This window comes from Podarcis gaigeae (assembly GCF_964106915.1).
Source record: "Podarcis gaigeae genome assembly, chromosome: 17".
NCBI lineage: Eukaryota > Metazoa > Chordata > Lepidosauria > Squamata > Lacertidae > Podarcis > Podarcis gaigeae.
Window position 1 is genome coordinate 5,722,342 of NC_139694.1, and position 18,090 is coordinate 5,740,431.

Sequence of the window (18,090 nt, forward strand, 5' to 3'; positions counted from 1 at the left end):
GTTATGCAACGTGCGCATAATCCTTTGCAGTCTCCCATAGGTGTATAAACTGGGATCAGATTGTGACTTCATATGTCAAACGATATAAATAATACTGGAGCTTATGTTCATTTCGGTTTCTCGTGAGACCGGGAAGTTCAGCTGAGTCCAGGTTTTAATTGAACACTTTGGCAATGCTTCTGCAAAACTCTGAGCAGGTTTAATTTCCTGGCAGGAGAAATCTTTGATAAGGATTTCAAAGGAAGAGCTGCAGATTAGGCTTGCGCACCATGTTCTACAGCATGCATCTGTGTTTTTAATTATCCGACTTTTGAATATGAGTTTTGCTTTATGGAGAGAGAGGGGGGGGGAAGTAAAATACAATTTTTCTCCCACAACGTTTTCTAAAATGTTTTCTTTTTAATTTGCAAAGGAACAAGACCATCAACCACCCGCTCGTCCTTTGGGGCATCGCCTTCTCCTAAGGTTCCAGCAGAAATCCGAAAGGGCTCATAGATGTCTTTCCTTGCTTTGCTGTAGAAGTAGCAATTTATAAAGCGATGTCAGCTGAAAAAGGGTGTTGCTTGAACATAACTAATAATCTAAACAAGGTCAGACAGCTTCCGTAATAGAGTTCACCCTACCTCTGGCTAACGTAGCAGCTGTGATAAATATATTGTAGCAGGTTAATAGTGAACATTGTTGAAATGTATAAATGCTTGCAAAGCATCTGTAGCTTTATTTAGACTAAGATATGTGTCTATTTTGTATATGTTGGTACTGAATAATAAAGCACTTGTGAACACCTGCATTTTGCAGTTTTGTGTCCTTCATTCAGCAACGCATCATGTAAGCCAGGGAAACCAGAAGTTGAATTAATGTCCTCATTACAGACCCACAACCAAAGATATAATTGAACTGGCTCAACATCATAAGCAACACAGACTGTCACTTAGAAATATTCAGAAGGACAGCAGTGAAACCCTGTGCAAATTAGAAGTATCTCACACAAACAGCCACTTCAGATTTGCAAATGAGTCTTTCATTCGTTGATGTAATAAAATATATACTAGAGGCTCGAACAATGACTCTCAAAATAATCATATGGTCCAGCATTTCATTTTGCAAAACTGGAAGCTCCGTCACACCTTGACCACTTCTTGATACTAAGATATGGGTCGAGTGAATGCGGTTTGAACTTTTGTGTTTATTCGACGCAGATGTGGGCCAGTGATGTGTTTATGTGGTGACTTCAACAGAGATATGGAATAGGGAGAAGTACAGAACAGCTGGCGGAAAAGTACATGTGGCCAAAGGGACATTTTGATTGCTGCAGGTAATACAGGCAGTGTTATCTGCACAGCCATGCCCAGCTTGTGTGGGACAGATATGCAGTCCAAAATAGCTCAACCGAGACACACATAGCAGCCTTTGCAACTCCCGTGAGAGTATTCTGCCCATCTTCATCTTGAGAAACCACCTGCAAGACTGAGAGTTAGTGAGAACTGTAAAAAGCAAGCCTGTCCCCCCAATGTTGTCAGTGAGACAACCACAAGCTGGACTGAGCAACAGACAACAGAAACAACAAGATCAGCAACTGCCCTGCCTAGTCTGAGCAAGGTAAATAGTACTCTTTCCAAAATCATAGAATTCTTGAGTTGGAAGGGACACCAAGGGTCATCTAGTCCAACCCCCTGCAATGCAGGAATCTCAACTAAAGCATTCATGACAAGTGGCCATCCAACCTCTGCTTAAAAACCTCCAAGGAAGAACAGCTTAATGTCTCTCATGGGAGTCTGTTCCACTGTCAAACAGCTCTTACCATCAGAAAGTTCTTCTGATGTTTTTTCAACTCTTGTAAAGTTGAAGCGATTGGTTTGAGTCCTACCCTCCAGAGCAGGAGAAAACAAGCTTGCTCCATCTTCCATGTGCTAGCCCTTTAAATATTTGAAGATGGCTATCCCCTCTTTTCTAGGCCAAACATACCCAGCTCCTTCAACCATTCCTCATAAGGCTTAGTTTCCTGACTCTTGATCATCTTGGTTGCCCTCCTCTGCACACGTTCCAGCTTTTCAATATCTTTCTTAACTTGTGGCAGCCAGAAATGGACACAGTACTCCAAGTGTGGTCGGATCAAAGCAGAATAGAGTGGTACTATTACATCTCTTTTTGACCAAACTGCGGGAGGCAGTGGAGGACAGGGGTGCCTGGCATTCTCTGGTCCATGGGGTCACGAAGAGTCGGACACGACTAAACGACTAAACAACAACAACATTACATCTCTTGATCTGGACACTATACTTCTGTTGATACAGCCTAGAATAGCATTAGCTTTTTTTTGCTGCTGCATCACACTGTTGACGTGCTAAGCTTGTGGTCTACTGCAACCCCTAGATCCTTTCCACATGTACTACTGGCAAACTAGCGATTCCCCCATCCTATATTTGTGCAGCTGGTCTTCCTGCCTAGATCCTTTTGTCATTCTTGTTTCCACTTTCCACTTTCCCTTATCAGCCTTCCTAGTTATCCAAAAGTACACATCTGGACCTTCCCTCAACCATATGACCTTCTGAAAATGTGTGGTGCTCAGTTTTCAGACCTGTAAGATGCATGGCGTTGGATGTTTCCGTGGCTCATATTTGAGACAAGTACCTGCTGGGCGAAGGACAGAGGAAAGTAAATACCACAACTGCTTACAAAATATTCATAATAGGTTTTTAAATGGATCCTTCAAGACACTGTAAAAACACCGTGAAATATTAAAGCTGTTGTTATCGCTTCTGTAACCATAATAGCTAAATTATGACACACCATAACTTGTGGGGGGAAATATTGAAAGCATTCTTCTAAGGTGCTATTCTTCAAGGAGAGAATCTATTATGGTGACACAATAATTTTCTGTGGGTAATTTACTTCAGTGATTAAACAACAGTAATTTATTTTATTGTGGAGTGTACCTGGGGTTGAGCCAAGCCACAAAACCTGCCAGCAAGTCAGTCAACTGAGCCTAAAGGAGCATGAATATGAGCAGCACATTTTTACAAAATAAGTAATTAGGTTTTCACTGCCACACCTAGAAGTTACATGGAAGTGAACAGGACTGGTCTTCAGTTTCAGCTGAAATTGCAAGCTCACCTGCAGCAGACCTGGAAGCATCATCTCAAACATGGGCTAACTCCCTGTAATAATGAACACAGGAAGGTAAACAAAACAGGCCCCCTGAGAATGAAGAAGAATGTATCAGAATCCTCAGAAGAACCCCAAGGTTTGCAGAAGTAACAAAACAAAACAAAAAAACAAAACAAAACCCCAACCCAATTTTTCACTGAATTAAAAAAGAACTAAGGTGGCAAGAAAAAATACCCCCCCAAAAAAAAAAACCCCTTTCTCAGTGAGGACTAGAATGTTGTGAGCCTGTTGAAAACAAACATAAAACAGAGGGGGTAAAATGCCTTGGCTGGAACAGGAGCACTCCTGTAAGGATGGAAGGAGAATATACATTTTATAACATTTTATTGCATTACAAAAAGAGAGAGATTTGCACAACTATTGCACATGCTGATTTACAGTGGTTCATCAGGCTACAGACGCTTCAAGTTACAAACTCCACTAACCCAGAAATAGTACCTCGGGTTAAGAACTTTGCTTCAGGATGAGAACAGAAATTGTGCTCTAGTTGCGTGGAGGCAGCAGGAGGCCCCATTAGCTAAAGTGGTACCTCAGGTTATGAACAGTTTCAGGTTAAGAACGGACCTCCAGAATGAATTAAATTCTTAACCTGAGGTACCACTGTATACTGTATGTAATGTAAGTGCAATAGGTGTTCCACTTTTTGTTTTGAAATACCTTGAGAATTTCATCTGAAATATACTCAGAGTCGCAAAGTGCTCTCATGCTCTTTATTCAGCTCATAGTGGTGAGGAGGAATGAATGAAAGTCCCCTCAAGGTATCTGCTTTATATACATTATTTACACAATGGGCTGCACATGATTGGCTAATTCCGGAATTCTACTGTAAGCCAATCAGGTTGTGGATTCACTTAAATCTGGAGCATGATTGGGTGGTTCCTGCCAACCAATCATACTGCTGCATTGTTCTAGGACCAATCCGACTGCTGCATTCTGAATCCTATTGTTCTAGGACCAATCAGACTGCTGCCTTTTGGATCCTATTGTTCTAGGACCAATCAGACTGCTGCAGTTTGGATCCTATTCGACTCAGTACATAACACCCCTCCCCTCTAAGTTCCAGTCCTGCCCGGGAGGTCGCATTCATAGTCCTCAAGGTACGCTGGCGGCCTACGTGTCCGTTGCGGCCTGTGGTGTTCCCTGGTCCGGTGTTCAGGTTCTGGCTCGTGTTCCAAGGATGCTGGCTGTGATGGGGCTGTTTGGTCTGGCGCAACCGGCTCGCTCAGTCGTGGTTCTGGTTCCGGTGTCCTTTCGGCCTCACGGGTCCTCTCTGTATTTACTGATTCTGCCTCTCCTGCTGGCCCCTGCTGCTCTATGGGCCTCACTGCCCCACTGTTCCCTTGGGACTCCTCTGCCCTTTCCTCCTCCTGGGTTTCTCCCGGGAATCGTCGCCGTATCTGGTCGCAGTGGCGGCGCCAGCATTGCCCTCCATCCGTTAGCACCTCGTACGACACAGGGCCAGTGACCCTGGTGACTGTGGCGGGTACCCATGCTGGGCCTGCCCCAAAATTCTTTGCGTACACTGGGTCCTGGGCCTCGAAGGTCCGGGGGTTCCTGCCTTCCCCCACCACTACCTCATCCTGAGCTCTATCGGGGTGAAGGCGGTCCAATCTGATTGCAAGGCGCCGACCCATTAGTAGTTCAGCGGGGCTCCGGCCAGTCGTTGAGCTGGGGGTGCTGTGCTGTGCTAGGAGGAATGTGGCAAGGCGGTACTCCCAATCCCCTTGCGTCATGCGGCGAAGGGTGTCCTTGGTGGTCCGCACCATGCGTTCTGCTTGGCCATTGGTGGCAGGGTGGAATGGCGCCGAACGGATGTGGCGGATGGCCTTCTGCGCTGTGAAGGTTTGGAATTCTCCTGACGTAAATGCAGTCCCGTTGTCTGAGACGAGAGTGTCAGGGAGCCCGTGGGTTGCAAACAGCCTGCGTAGTACCCGGATGGCTGCGGACGTAGAAGTGGACGGTACCAGTGCGACTTCCAGCCATTTGGTGTAGGAGTCCACCACTATGAAGAATGTTTTCCCCTGAAAGGGGCCAGCGAAGTCCACATGCAGGCGTGACCATGGTGCTCGGGCGGACTCCCAGGACTGGACTGGGGCCCTTGGGGGATCTGGGCGGGATTCTTGGCAGGCCTGGCAGTGTTTGACCCAGGCCTCTATCTCTCCGTCGATCCCCGGCCACCACACATAACTCCTGGCAAGGGCCTTCATTCTTACTACCCCTGGGTGTGTCTCATGTAGGGCTGTGAGGACCCTTTTGCGGAGGGGCTGGGGAACAACGACCCTGCTTCCCCATAAAAGGCACCCCTTGTGAGCCGACAGTTCATGTTTGCGGGTTGTGTAGCCAGCGAATTCTGGCCCAGGCCTGCTGCTGGGCCATCCCCTCCACACCCAGTCCAGGACCCGGGAGATGACCCTATCTTTCTTGGAGTGGTGTGCCACTTCTTGTGCCTGAATGGGGCGGTCGGGAAGCAGCTCCAGGCTCATAACCTCTTGTGCAGGTGCTGGGTCGGGGCCTGTTTCTGGTAGTGGTAGCCTGCTGAGGGCGTCCGCATGGCCCATCGCCTTCCCCGGGCGGTGAATCAGCGCATACTGGTAGCTGGCAAGGAAAATTGACCACCTGAGGACACGAGGAGACAGCACTTGGGGGGTCTGCTTTTCGGGGGCAAACAAGCCAAGCAACGGTTTGTGGTCAGTCACCACGGTGAAGGGCCGCCCGTACAAGAAATCATGGAATTTTTTTACTCCCTTCACAATTGCCAGACCCTCCTTGTCGATTTGTGAGTAGTTCCGCTCGGTTGCGTTGAGTGTCTGGGAAAAGTATGCTACCGGTACCTCTCTCCCATCCGGGAGTTGGTGTCCCCGAACAGCGCCAATGCCATAGGGCGAGGCGTCGCATGCTAGCACCACCGGCAGCCTCTCGTCGAAGTGTGCCAAGACCGAGTTTGAGACAAGCAGGTCCTTGACTGCCTGGAATGCAGCCTCCTGGCGCTGGCCCCACACCCAAGGGGCCCGCTTGTCCAGGAGTCTGTGTAGGGGCTCCGCTACCGCCGCCTTGTGGGGAAGGAAGGAATGGTAAAAGTTCAATAGTCCCAAGAAGGCCTGAAGTTCAGTCTTGCTCTTGGGCGCTGGGGCATCACAAATGGCCCGTACCTTGTCCCCAGTCGGGTGGACCCCTTCTGCGTCCACCATAAATCCCAGAAGGTCCACCTGAGGCACTCCTAGTAGACATTTTTCCCGCTTCACCTTGAGACCCGCTGTCTGGAAACGGTGCAGAACGGTGCGGAGGCGGTCCTCAAACTCCTCTGGTGTGGGCCCGGCAATCAACACATCATCGAAGAAGGGGGTGACGCCAGGAATCCCTTTAAGGAGCGAGTCCATTAGATTCTGGAATATGCCTGGTGCCACGCTGACACCGAATTGCAGCCGCTTTACCCTGAACGCTCCTCTGTGCGTCACAATTGTCTGTGCCTCTGCTGTGGCCTCATCTACTGGCAGCTGTTGATATGCTTGGGCCAAGTCCAGCTTGCCAAAAATTTTCGACCCAGCCAGGGTAGCAAGGACATGGCTGACCACTGGCACTGGGTATGCATGGGCCGTGAGGGCCTTGTTTATAGTACATTTGTAGTCTGCGCAGATGCGGACCGAACCATTAGGCTTGACGGGTGTGACGATTGGGGTTTCCCAGGGGGCATTAGGCACCGGCTCCAGCACTCCTTGCTCCACTAGCCGGTCCAATTCCTCGTCTATACGTGGTTTCAGGGCGAACGGGACCCGGCGGGCCTTGAGCCTGACTGGTCGTACTGCGGGGTCAAGCTGTAGAGCAATGGGGGGGCCCGTATACTGTCCCAATTTCCCATCGAAAACCCCTGGAAATTCCTTGCATATAGCGTCCACATCCACTTGTAAGGTAGTGTGGTTCACTCCGGTGATGGCTAGTCCCAGTGGTCCAAACCATGCCAATCCCAGTAAGCTAATGTAGGGGCCCTTGACCACAAGCAAGTCCAGTTGCCGCGTCCGCCCTCGGTATTGCACCCTGAAGGTCCCCACCCCCATTGTGGGGACCTTACGTTTCTGGAAGTCCCGGAGGGTGAATGGGGCCGGCCTGAGTTTGGGACCCCCAGTAGGACACAGTTTCCTTAAGGTCCTTGCCGAGATTATGGATAGATTTGAACCCGTGTCAAGCTCCATGCGGCATGGGGCCCCCTCTATCCGTACCTCTACATAAATTTTCTCTATGTTGGGGTAGGGCAACTGGTATACCTGGAAGTCCGTGAGCTCCGTCGAGTTGCCTTGGTGCGTTGGGCCCCGGGACCTGGGGCTCTTGGATTGGTCATCTGATGCCTGGCGTCGGGTGGGCCGAGCCCGACACACCCGGGCGATGTGTCCCAATTTTCTGCACTGCCTGCACTCTGCATTGCGGAAACGGCAGGTCCTCCTCTCGTGAGTTTCCCCGCAGCTTGCGCAGTTCCCTCCTTCTCGTCGAGGCAGCTGTGGTATGTGGGCTGCTTGAGTGCGCTGCTGTACTCGGTGCACCTCCTCCCTGTCAGATCCTGAGTCGTCGGTGAGGTCTTCGTGGTGGACCCTCGGTTGGGATGGCAGGCTCGGCCGTGCCTCTTGCGTCGACCTCTTGGCAGCTTCCGTTGCCAGGGCCTCCTCCAGAGCGACCTGGAACGTTAGGTCCTTCTTAGCGTAGAGTCGTTGTTGCAGTTTCTCATCCCTCAGGCCACCGACGAGGCGGTCACGAAGCATGTTCTCCAGCTCTGAGAAGTTGCAGAACCGGGCGGCTTGGCGGAGAGAGGTCACAAACCCAGTTATGGTTTCCCCAGGGGCTTGCCGCTTTGCATAGAAGGCATTTCGACGAGCCACCACTGAGGGTTGCGGCGAAAAGTGCCCCTTCAGCTGTTCCATTATTGTTTTGTATGGAACAGTAGCGACGTCTTCAGGCGCAAGGAGAGCCCGGGCGATTTCAAACGTCTCCTCTCCGCAGACGCTGAAGAATATCGCCCTCTTCTTGGCGTCTTCTTCATCGGTGACCCCTTTGGCTTCTAGGAGGAAAGTGAAACGGGAGGCGTACGCTTCCCAGTCTCCCGTTGCTGGGTTGAACGGCGAGAAGCTGCTGTCGGTTGCCATTCTGAGTTCCTTGGGTCCCGGAGCTGAAGCCTGGATACACGGTGCGAGGCAGCGGTGCGGCAGGTGGCGGTGCTGCGGTGCTGTGTGTGGCAGTCAGCTCAGCGGGATCCCACCTTCGTCGCCAGTGAAATATACTCAGAGTCGCAAAGTGCTCTCATGCTCTTTATTCAGCTCATAGTGGTGAGGAGGAATGAATGAAAGTCCCCTCAAGGTATCTGCTTTATATACATTATTTACACAATGGGCTGCACATGATTGGCTAATTCCGGAATTCTACTGTAAGCCAATCAGGTTGTGGATTCACTTAAATCTGGAGCATGATTGGGTGGTTCCTGCCAACCAATCATACTGCTGCATTGTTCTAGGACCAATCCGACTGCTGCATTCTGAATCCTATTGTTCTAGGACCAATCAGACTGCTGCCTTTTGGATCCTATTGTTCTAGGACCAATCAGACTGCTGCAGTTTGGATCCTATTCGACTCAGTACATAACATCATCAAAAAAAAATTCTCTCCTGTATGATCATTTTAAAAAGCGTTTCCTTTGCTCGTTGATAATGATTGGTGAGATGTATTGTCTTGTTTGTTTGTTTTTTGCTTAATTTGGTGTTTTCTCTTTTTTCCTTTTGTAACCTTTAAAACTTTAATAAATATTATTTTTTTAAAAAAAGATAATGATTGGTGAGAAAGTGTAAGATGTTTTCAGTACAGCGCTACATTTAACAGCAAAGACTTGTTTTACCTTCTTTCCATCTCACTCCTTCTACAGGGCTACAAGTTACCGAGGACGTGAGCTCCACTTCTTATGTCACCTGCTAAAAGGAAGAATGGCTTAGACTCATGGCTCAAAGCGGGTTGTACGGAAAGGTGGGATGCAATCTCACTCTTTTTTAGATGGTTCTTGAGCCACTCCACTTGTCAATGGATGTCAAAAAAATCCCAGGATGTTGTACAGAGCAGAGTTATGCAGCGGTTTTTTGGGTTGTTGTTTTTTTAAGTCAGTCAGTCCAGGTCAGGGCTTCTTGTTGAACTGACAGGGGCAAACACTTGCAAGGATGGCTGTTTGTTACCTTCAGCAGTTGAAAACCCAAACCCAATAGAGTCTCTGTGTTGAGCTTAAATCTTGGAAGGAAGGAGGTGGCTGTCTAGCCAAGTGCTTGCCTTCTTGCTGCACAACTGCCATTTACCTGGCCAGAGCTAGAAGCTGGAAATAGGCCCCCTACAGTAATGCTAGGGACACGGGTGGCACTGTGGGTTAAACCACAGAGCCTAGGACTTGCCGATCAGAAGGTCAGCGGTTCAAATCCCCGCAGCGGGGGTGAGTTCCTGTTGCTCGGTCCCTGCTCCTGCCAACCTAGCAGTTCGAAAGCACGTCAAAGTGCAAGTAGATAAATAGGTACCACTCCGGCGGGGAGGTAAATGCCGTTTCGGTGCGCTGCTCTGGTTCGCCAGAAGCGGCTAAGTCATGTGGCCACATGACCCGGAAGCTGTACGCCGGCTCCCTCGGCCAATAAAGCGAGATGAGCACCACAACCCCAGAGTTGGCCACGACTGGACCTAATGGTCAGGGGTCCCTTTACCTTTACCTTACTGTAATGCTGTTCTTTTCATGATAAGAAAAACTGACTAATTTCAAAATACGAAGGTACTAATTCAACTTTCTTAACAAGCAGTTCAGAGGGATATAAAAACAGTCAGAGGACCATGAGCTAAATGGAGTCTGGACAAATTTGAAATGAAATCGTCCCATTTCTTCCACCATCACCTTTGAACACTGCTTAAACCTGTCTCCCTTGTGCAATATAAGACTCAGTAGCCAAGCAATTCGTTTTAACAAGGAATGTTATGCCGTGTTAACAAGATTAGGGGAAAGGAGCGCTGAAATGACACTTGCCCTTCCTTGATTTCTAAACCCATGGAACAGATGCTCAGGAACATCTGCTCCTCAAGCTATTTCCTCATCCCGTTTCGATCAAAGGCATCTCCTTTCCACGTCTTGCTTATATTGTACGTTGCACACGCCTCATATCTCTGAGCGATGATAAGTTCCAGGGGTGGTGCTGCAGGGTTTGGTTTCCTTTGGATGAGAAAGAACACCAGAGTCTTGTGGTGTCTATTGACACTTGGTTTATTTATAAAATTACAAGGAAAGCTTAGGGCTGGTGGTGTGGAAAGAATCCTAAGCACTGACAGAAGATCAGGACTGGTTGCTTACTGTGAATTTCCCTTCATGCAGGAGACATCCAGGACAGCAATGAGTTAATCCCTTTTGTTCCCCAGGACACATGAGCTAGCTAGAGTCACACATGGTCAGCTCCAACCTTAGTTCCAACAATAGCCAAACCAATGAAGCGGCAAAATTACAGAGTTGAGTCAGAATGGGCAGGATGGAAGGCAAGGAAAAGAAAACACTCCCTCCAAAAAGGCATGAAACAAAGTATGCATCTTGCAAAGTTACCACCAGAACTGAGTGGGGCCTGGAAGTCTCCTGCACCTCGCCCCCCCCCCCCCCCCCAGGAAGAAACAGTCACAGCAAGTACCCCATGCTCTGCTCCTTGGTCAACACGCAAGAGGCCTCCAGATCCGAATGGGTGACAGACAGGTGGCATGAATTGATGCCCCTTATTTCAGCTGCTTAGAAGCCCTCGCTGCTCCCTCTCTCCATGTTGTTGTAACCTCGCCTGTAACCAAAGATGGGACAATATTCCTCTTTGTTGTCAAAAATATACAGCGGTACCTCAGGTTAATAATAATAATAATAATAATAACTTTTTATTTATATCCCATCCTCCCCAGCCGAAGCCCGGCTCAGGGTGGCTAACAACAATAAAACAATACAACATTCTAAAATCATTTCATTACAAAATGATTAAGGTTAAGTACTTAATTCATTCCGGAGGGCTGTACTTAACCTGAAACTGTTCTTAACCTGAAGCACCACTTTAGCTAATGGGGCCTTCTGCTGCCGCCGCACCGCCGGAGCCCGATTTCTGTTCTCATCATGAAGCAAAGTTCTTAACCTGAAGCACTATTTCCAGGTTAGCGGAGTCTGTAACCTGAAGCGTATGTAACCTGAGGTACCACTGTATAAAGAAGAAGTTGGTTGTACCAGCAAAAACATGACATCACCTACAACCATAGAGATCCTATTCTGAAAAACGTATTATTATTATTATTATTATTATTATGATGCCACCCATCTGAGTGGGTTGCCCTAGCCACTCTGGGAAGCTGCCAACAAATTACAACTACAGGCACTTCAAACAGGCAAAGGAGCAGGTGAGCATAAGCAAGAGACCGGGCCACATGCAAAGCTGTTGCAATATCTCCACCGGCAGCAGGGGAGTTAAAAGTGAAGACTGCAGTCTCCAGGGGCACTCCCAGAAAGTCACTATGTTTGGGTGGGATTTAATCACACACTGGCAAATTCAGGATGCACAATTAAATCATGATTAGGCAGCCAAAACAAGATAGGAAAGTAACATCAAGACGTGGGGAAAGACTTTGTAATGTGAAACCTCTCTCGGGAAATGTGGAATATATATTTGTTAAGAAGTCTAAATTTGTGACGGCAGTAAATCTGTCTTCGCCAACCTAACGCCCTCCAGGTGGTTTTGACTACAACTCCCATGAGTTCCAGGCAGCATGTGTATACCCTTCAACATATCAAAGAGAAAAACTGGGACACCATCTTCTGGGATGCCATCTGCCTGTTTTGTCTTGTGACAGTATGGTGGCTATTTTTGGTGTTGTGATCTCGAGTGATTTCACACTCTGATTTCCCCCTGAAAAAACCATGGCCCCAGAAAAAGTGATTTTTTTTTTTTGAGTGGGGGGTCACGGCTTGAAATCATGCGAGATCACAGCACCCAAAATGTCCACCGTGCTCATGCAAGAAAAAATGGAATGTTCTGGGACAGTTGAGGGGTATGCATGTACTATGTGGGGTTGAAACAAGCTGTGGTCCAAAATATATGGTTGGGGAAGGTGGCAGTAAGAAAAACATGGTTCAAATGGCCACTCAGTGGCATATAGCAATGTAGAAAACATTTAAAATATATATAAAAAGGGGAAGGGGATTGTTGGATATGTATTCAAACAAAAGGTTATTTTTTGGCACATGCGGTGGAAGTATCAGAAGGCAAAGGAAGAATCAACTAAATCTGGAGGACGGTAACAGCTGTAATCACAGACATGGTCCAGATTAACATACTGTTGGATCCAGTGAGATGTTTACTGGACTGTATAAAGGAATGTGTTCCATATGAGAAACAAGGGCAAGTGTTGCATATAGCTAGAGATTTATTTACTAAAACATGGGAAAGCAATCAAAGGCCGCACAGACAGAATTTACTAAGGGCGATTTGGGAACCACTGTAGTTAGTAAAACTGGCTGTGTTTATGAATAACCCACCTAAGGACCCTGCTATACGTAAGAAGTGGGGAGTTCTCCTAGAGCAGAAGTTTTAGGAAACAACAGGAACTAATTATGCTGGTATTAAATGTACATTTAATAGGTACATACAGAGTGTTTCCAGTAAAGTTAAAGGGACCCCTAACCATTAGGTCCAGTCGTGGCTGACTCTGGAGTTGCGGCACTCATCTCGCTTTACTGGCCGAGGGAGCCGGCGTACAGCTTCCGGGTCATGTGGCCAGCATGACTAAGCCGCTTCTGGCAAATCAGAGCAGCGTACGGAAACGCCGTTTACCTTCCCGCTGGAGCGGTACCTATTTATCTACTTGCACTTGGACGGGGTTTCGAACTGCTAGGTTGGCAGGAGCAGGGACCGAGCAACGGGAGCTCACCCTGTCGTGGGGATTCGAACCACTGACCTTCTGATCGACAAGTCCTAGGCTCTGTGGTTTAACCCACAGCGCCACCCGCGTCCCTCACAGAGTGCTTGTATATGGGTCTTTAATGTGGGATTGGTGCTATTATTATTATTATTATTATTATTATTATTACTACTACTACTACTACTACTACTACTACTACTACTACTACTACTATTATACCCTGCCCATCTGGCCTGGTTGCCCCAGCCTCTCTCCTTGAGCATGCCCTCCCTTTTTTTGAAGGGTCCGTACAACACGGTCAGCATCGAATTGCCAGCCAAAACATTTAACCCAGTCTTATCCTATCTAGAAAAAAAGCCTGAAAGGGGAGAAATGGCAGTTTTAAACTTCTCCCTCAGATGCTTCAGGAGAGAGAGAAAGCATGCCGAGCCCTCCACTATTCCATATTACCTTCCCACAATACATTTCATTCCTGGAACCATATGTTGCCTTCAACATGAAGTTCCAGGTTATCTTATGCACATTGAATGATACGTTATCCTGTGCCAAGCCCAGTGGCGTAGCGTGGGGGTGCAGGGGGGGCGGCCGCACCGGGCGCAACATCTGGGGGTTAGGGTTAGGGGGAGCAAATCCACGGGTTAGGGGGAGCAAATTCCCGGGGTTAGGGGGCACAAATTACTTGCCTTGCCCCGGGTGCTGACAACCCACGCTATGCCACTGGCCAAGCCAGCCATACCGTTAGCCAGGGTGAGGCAATCATTCGAGGCAGCGGATTCTGGACTCCACAGCTATTCCAACCTTCCTGAGCTGGTGCCCCAGAAGCAAGTGATGCTTCCTTCTTGTTAGTCTGGGCTAGCCAGCTCTCTCATCTAGTCACCTCCCAATGCCTGGCGGAAAGGGCCTGGGCTATAAAAGCAAGCAAGCAAGCTTCCCAGTGCAACATATCAGGATTATTAAAACGCCACAAGCCAATGAGCAAAAGCTTTCCCGAAACTTTTCCTCGGGCTCGATGTTTCAGAAAACAGCAAAACAAAAGCGGAGGGAGGGAAAGATGTTTCAGAGCAAGACGGGTGAAGGGGGAACTTCAAAGCCTGTGGGTTAAGATGGAGTGTGGGGTGTGTTGTGCAGAGTTAATTAGATTACATCCTGCTAGATGCAAAACAGATTTCATGTTGCACAAAAGGCTACTGGAAGAGAAGAGAAATGTCAGCTGAAAATATAAATGCCAGCAGCAATTTGGATCCGCCTCAGGTGCTAATCGGAACATGCTAATTGGAAAATAGCCCTGGCAGGGGTCTGCAAGAACCAGTCCTCTCTCCCTGCACCTCCAACCTTCCATGTGCACTTATTCCAGCCTGATGGATGTATAAGGGGAAATGTGCAGGTTGAGCAGGCAGTATTTTACCCAGTTACTCAGCATAAACTAAGCCTGCTTCTGGCTTCCAGCGTTCTGCTCAATGCGCTGAGATAACAGGGAAACAGCTGGATTCCTGGCAGTGCTGGATTTACATATAAGCTAAACAAGCTATAACTTAGGGCCCCACTCTCTTGGGGGGGGGCACAAAAAAATTAAAGGAAAAAAACCTGGATGTACATTTCCTAAATATAAGATAAAAAACAAATAAAATATAACCTTTTGTGTTGCGTAGGCTCCTATGATGTAAGTCATGGGCCCCACCTGCTAGCCTGCTCCCTAAAATATCACTGTTTTGCTCATTTCTATAGACAGTGTGCCTACATTTTGTATGTGCAAATGGCTTTAGATACCTATTAGGTCCATAAATTACCATATAGCATATATTCAACACAAAAAACAGCGAGAATTTGTTGTTGACGAAGAGCAGCTGGACGTATAAAGGGCCCCATTACCTTCAGTAGCTTAGGGCCTCATCAAACCTAAATCCGGCCCTGATTCCTGGTATGGATGTTTGAATGTTATTAACATTTTATTTCACACAGTTACAATTATTTTATCCAGTGCTTTTCTTTCTAAAAAAAACTGTTTAGGGGCACTCTCATTTTGACTCAAGAAAATCACCCTTTTACAGTTCAAATCAGGAAAAAGAAATACAGTAAATGGACAAAATACAAAGATGTGCAAAATGTTTAGGGTATGTGTCCCCCTGCGTCCGTCCCCCCCTCCCAGGAAAAAAGGCGTACTGATTTTATCTACCTATCTATCATCACAACCCTCCAGAGATTGTGGACTCTCCTTCCTTGGATGTTTTTAAGCAGAAGTTTGGGTGGCAATCCGTCGTGGATGCTGTTGTAACGTGGGGTTTGTGATTTCTGCTCTCTTGACATAATATGCTGGAGACAGTTCTCTAGTAACACTTCTTTATTAAAGCAAACAAGACTGAGACTTGAGGAGGGGAGAGCTACATTTATAGGGACAGGGAACTAGCTAGAAAGGATACATTTTGGAGGGAACAATATCAGGCAATCACAGTCCTGCCTTTTGGAGGAAACCAATAAGACAGAGGATCCAAATACAGCAGCTTAAATGAACCAATAGTAGCTGTACCCTCTGGAACCAAAAGGCAGTTACTTTACCCTAATGCAAATACAGACAATAATAATACAGATATAAAATCCTTTGACTCAATACACAACAGATGCTTTCGCTGCGATTCCTGCAGTACAGGGCGTTGGACTGGATGACCCTCAGGGTCCCTTCCAACTCTACGATTCTATATCCCACCTTTTCTCCAGGGAGCTCAAGGAGGCACACATGGTTCTCCCCCTCCTCATTTTATCCTCACAACAACCCTCCAAGCTGAGTCTGAGCACAGGCAGATTTAGGGGGATGCGACCGGTTTGCTTGCATTGGGTGCCAAATCAAGTGCATGCTGCAGGGGGTACCACAACAATGACTAAGAATGTAAGGTGAGAGGCTGGAGGGGGGATTTTTGGTGTCACACAGGGCACCACCGAAATTTGAAAGCCCAGTTGGCCACTGGACCAAGACTGTGACCGACCCAAGCTCATCCAATGAACTACGTGGTTGAGAGGGGATTTGAACCCTGGTCTCCCAGGTCTTCTTATTTAATAAATCGGGTCCTCCCTTAAAGAGTGCACGTATTGTGGTGAGACCTGGAAACTGACACCCTGTGTTGTGGGTGGGTACAATTGGTCAGCCACAACACCCGATTGGTAGGTCCCTCGAAGCTGGATGCAATCTGGCCAATGGGGCACAGCCCAAACGGTTCAAGGGACCTGTTTATGCCCATGCATGTGACCCAGAGCTTCCTCTTTCGGCGCATGCATTCGGAACACCCGCCCACCTCTCCCTACTTTTAGGGCTTGTTGCGCTTGAACTTCCTATGCCGTCGTGTGTTATCTGTCGTTGGGACAGGGGCACGGCAGGAATTTTCCCCACTTGGCTGATTGGCTGGTGCCATTTGGGTTTCACTTGCTGCGTAGCAAATCGTCACAACTTGTAAGCTTGCGGACAGGCTCTGGTTCAGGTGACAGGGATGGGAGAACGCTCTCGCCATCCCTATGTGAAGGGTATTCTGTTAAATGAATCCAGGGACTCGATGGCTTGGTCAACCCCTGAGAGGGGGGTGTGCCTGTGCCTGAGTCCAGGGGGACATTTGGGTGGTGGAGTTAGCCCATTCCCGGCTTTTCGCTCATCCAGGTGTTCATCCTTGGCTGACCTATGCTGGTGTCCTGGGTCAGTGCTACCTGCATGGCAGGGAGCTAGTGGAACCAGAGCCTATGCAATCAATCACTTTCTGTAATCAATAAAGTTGTGGCCTAAATTCTACCAAAAACCAAACAAAAATTTGAGTCATGTGTGAATTTATTTTAGGGGAGAGGTTTCTGGGTCTGAATACACCAAATAAATAACTCTAAGCACTGGACTCTAAGCACTCTTTAGGGTTCTGCTATAATTCATTGCCTTACGATGGCATGCTGGTGTTCCTTTCTTGTGGTTTTGTTACAACAGGGGTATATGTGTTTTGCTAAATAAATAAAATAAGTAATATAACAGAACAATAAAGCCTCTTGCATTCAGTGAGACTTACATCTGCATAACAGGCATAGGAGTTCACCGCATAGCTGTCAACAGTGAAATATACTGTCATTGCACGCTACTTATCAAATACTGTCCAATGTTTTAGACTGAAATCAAAATCACGTATCATTTGTACGTGTGTGCGTATTCAGTGACTATCAAGATTAACACAGGAGAATTCCGAGGCTCATTTTTATGAGTACATTGGTTGTAGCTCTAGTTTATTGCATGTGTAATTTGAGCATGCTGAACATGAGGCAGCACAAAATAGAAATGTGCATATTTCTTCCAGTTCTTCAGAGGAGGAAATTGGCGAAAATTCTGTCCTCCTTGCTGAGATCTGAAACATGGCCTAAGTACAACATTTGTGGGTATCTGCTAAACACAAATAAAGAGCTGGCTTTAATCTTTTATTTCTGTTGCTACAGCTTGAGAAATGGAATATGCCTTGTAAAGGAAGCGCATTGTGTGAGTGTGATTCCTCGTAATTACATTCCTAATGCTTCTCTAAGCATTATCCCCAAATGCAGAATGTTCTTGATCACACCAAGTAGGGTTGTATCCTTTTAACCTGGCAAATTATGAGTGGTGCAGCTGCTCTCCATAGCCGTTGGGCAGACAAAAAAATAAAAATGCCAGAGATTATTGTGACCACAGGTAATCAACTGCATTTTATATTGTTTCTTGAAAAATATATACAAGATAAACATAAAAATATGTGTTGGTGTAATTATGCTTCCAAAATCTGGGGAGGACAAAATACTATATTTTTCGCTCTATAAGACACACCAGACCACAAGACGCACCTAGTTTTTGGAGGAGGGAAACAGGAAAAAAAAATATTCTGAATCTCAGAAGCCAGAACAGCAAGAGGGATCGCTGTGTAGTGAAAGCAGCAATCCCTCTTGCTGTTCTGGCTTCTGGGATAGCTGCGCAGCCTGCATTCGCTCCATAAGAGGCACACACATTTTCCC

The 18,090-nt window shown here is 47.3% G+C and overlaps 1 protein-coding gene and 1 long non-coding RNA gene across 2 annotated transcripts in view; one reads left to right on the forward strand and one right to left on the reverse strand.

Moving 5' to 3' along the window:
• LOC310835200 (cysteine-rich protein 3-like) overlaps positions 1 to 790 on the forward strand; it is a 39,046-nt gene extending 38,256 nt beyond the window's left edge. Inside the window, exon 5 of the mRNA XM_083720008.1 lies at positions 413 to 790. Coding sequence (XP_083576134.1) covers positions 413 to 495 — 83 coding nt within the window. The 3' untranslated portion in view covers positions 496 to 790. The remainder of the gene's footprint in view (positions 1 to 412) is intronic.
• Positions 791 to 856: 66 nt separating this feature from the next.
• The window catches only part of LOC310835379, a 39,390-nt gene continuing 22,156 nt past the window's right edge, over positions 857 to 18,090 (reverse strand). Inside the window, exons 2-3 of the long non-coding RNA XR_014559617.1 lie at positions 3,115 to 3,198; positions 857 to 1,467 (exon numbers count right to left, since the gene is read on the reverse strand). This is a non-coding gene — a long non-coding RNA (uncharacterized lncRNA). The remainder of the gene's footprint in view (positions 1,468 to 3,114; positions 3,199 to 18,090) is intronic.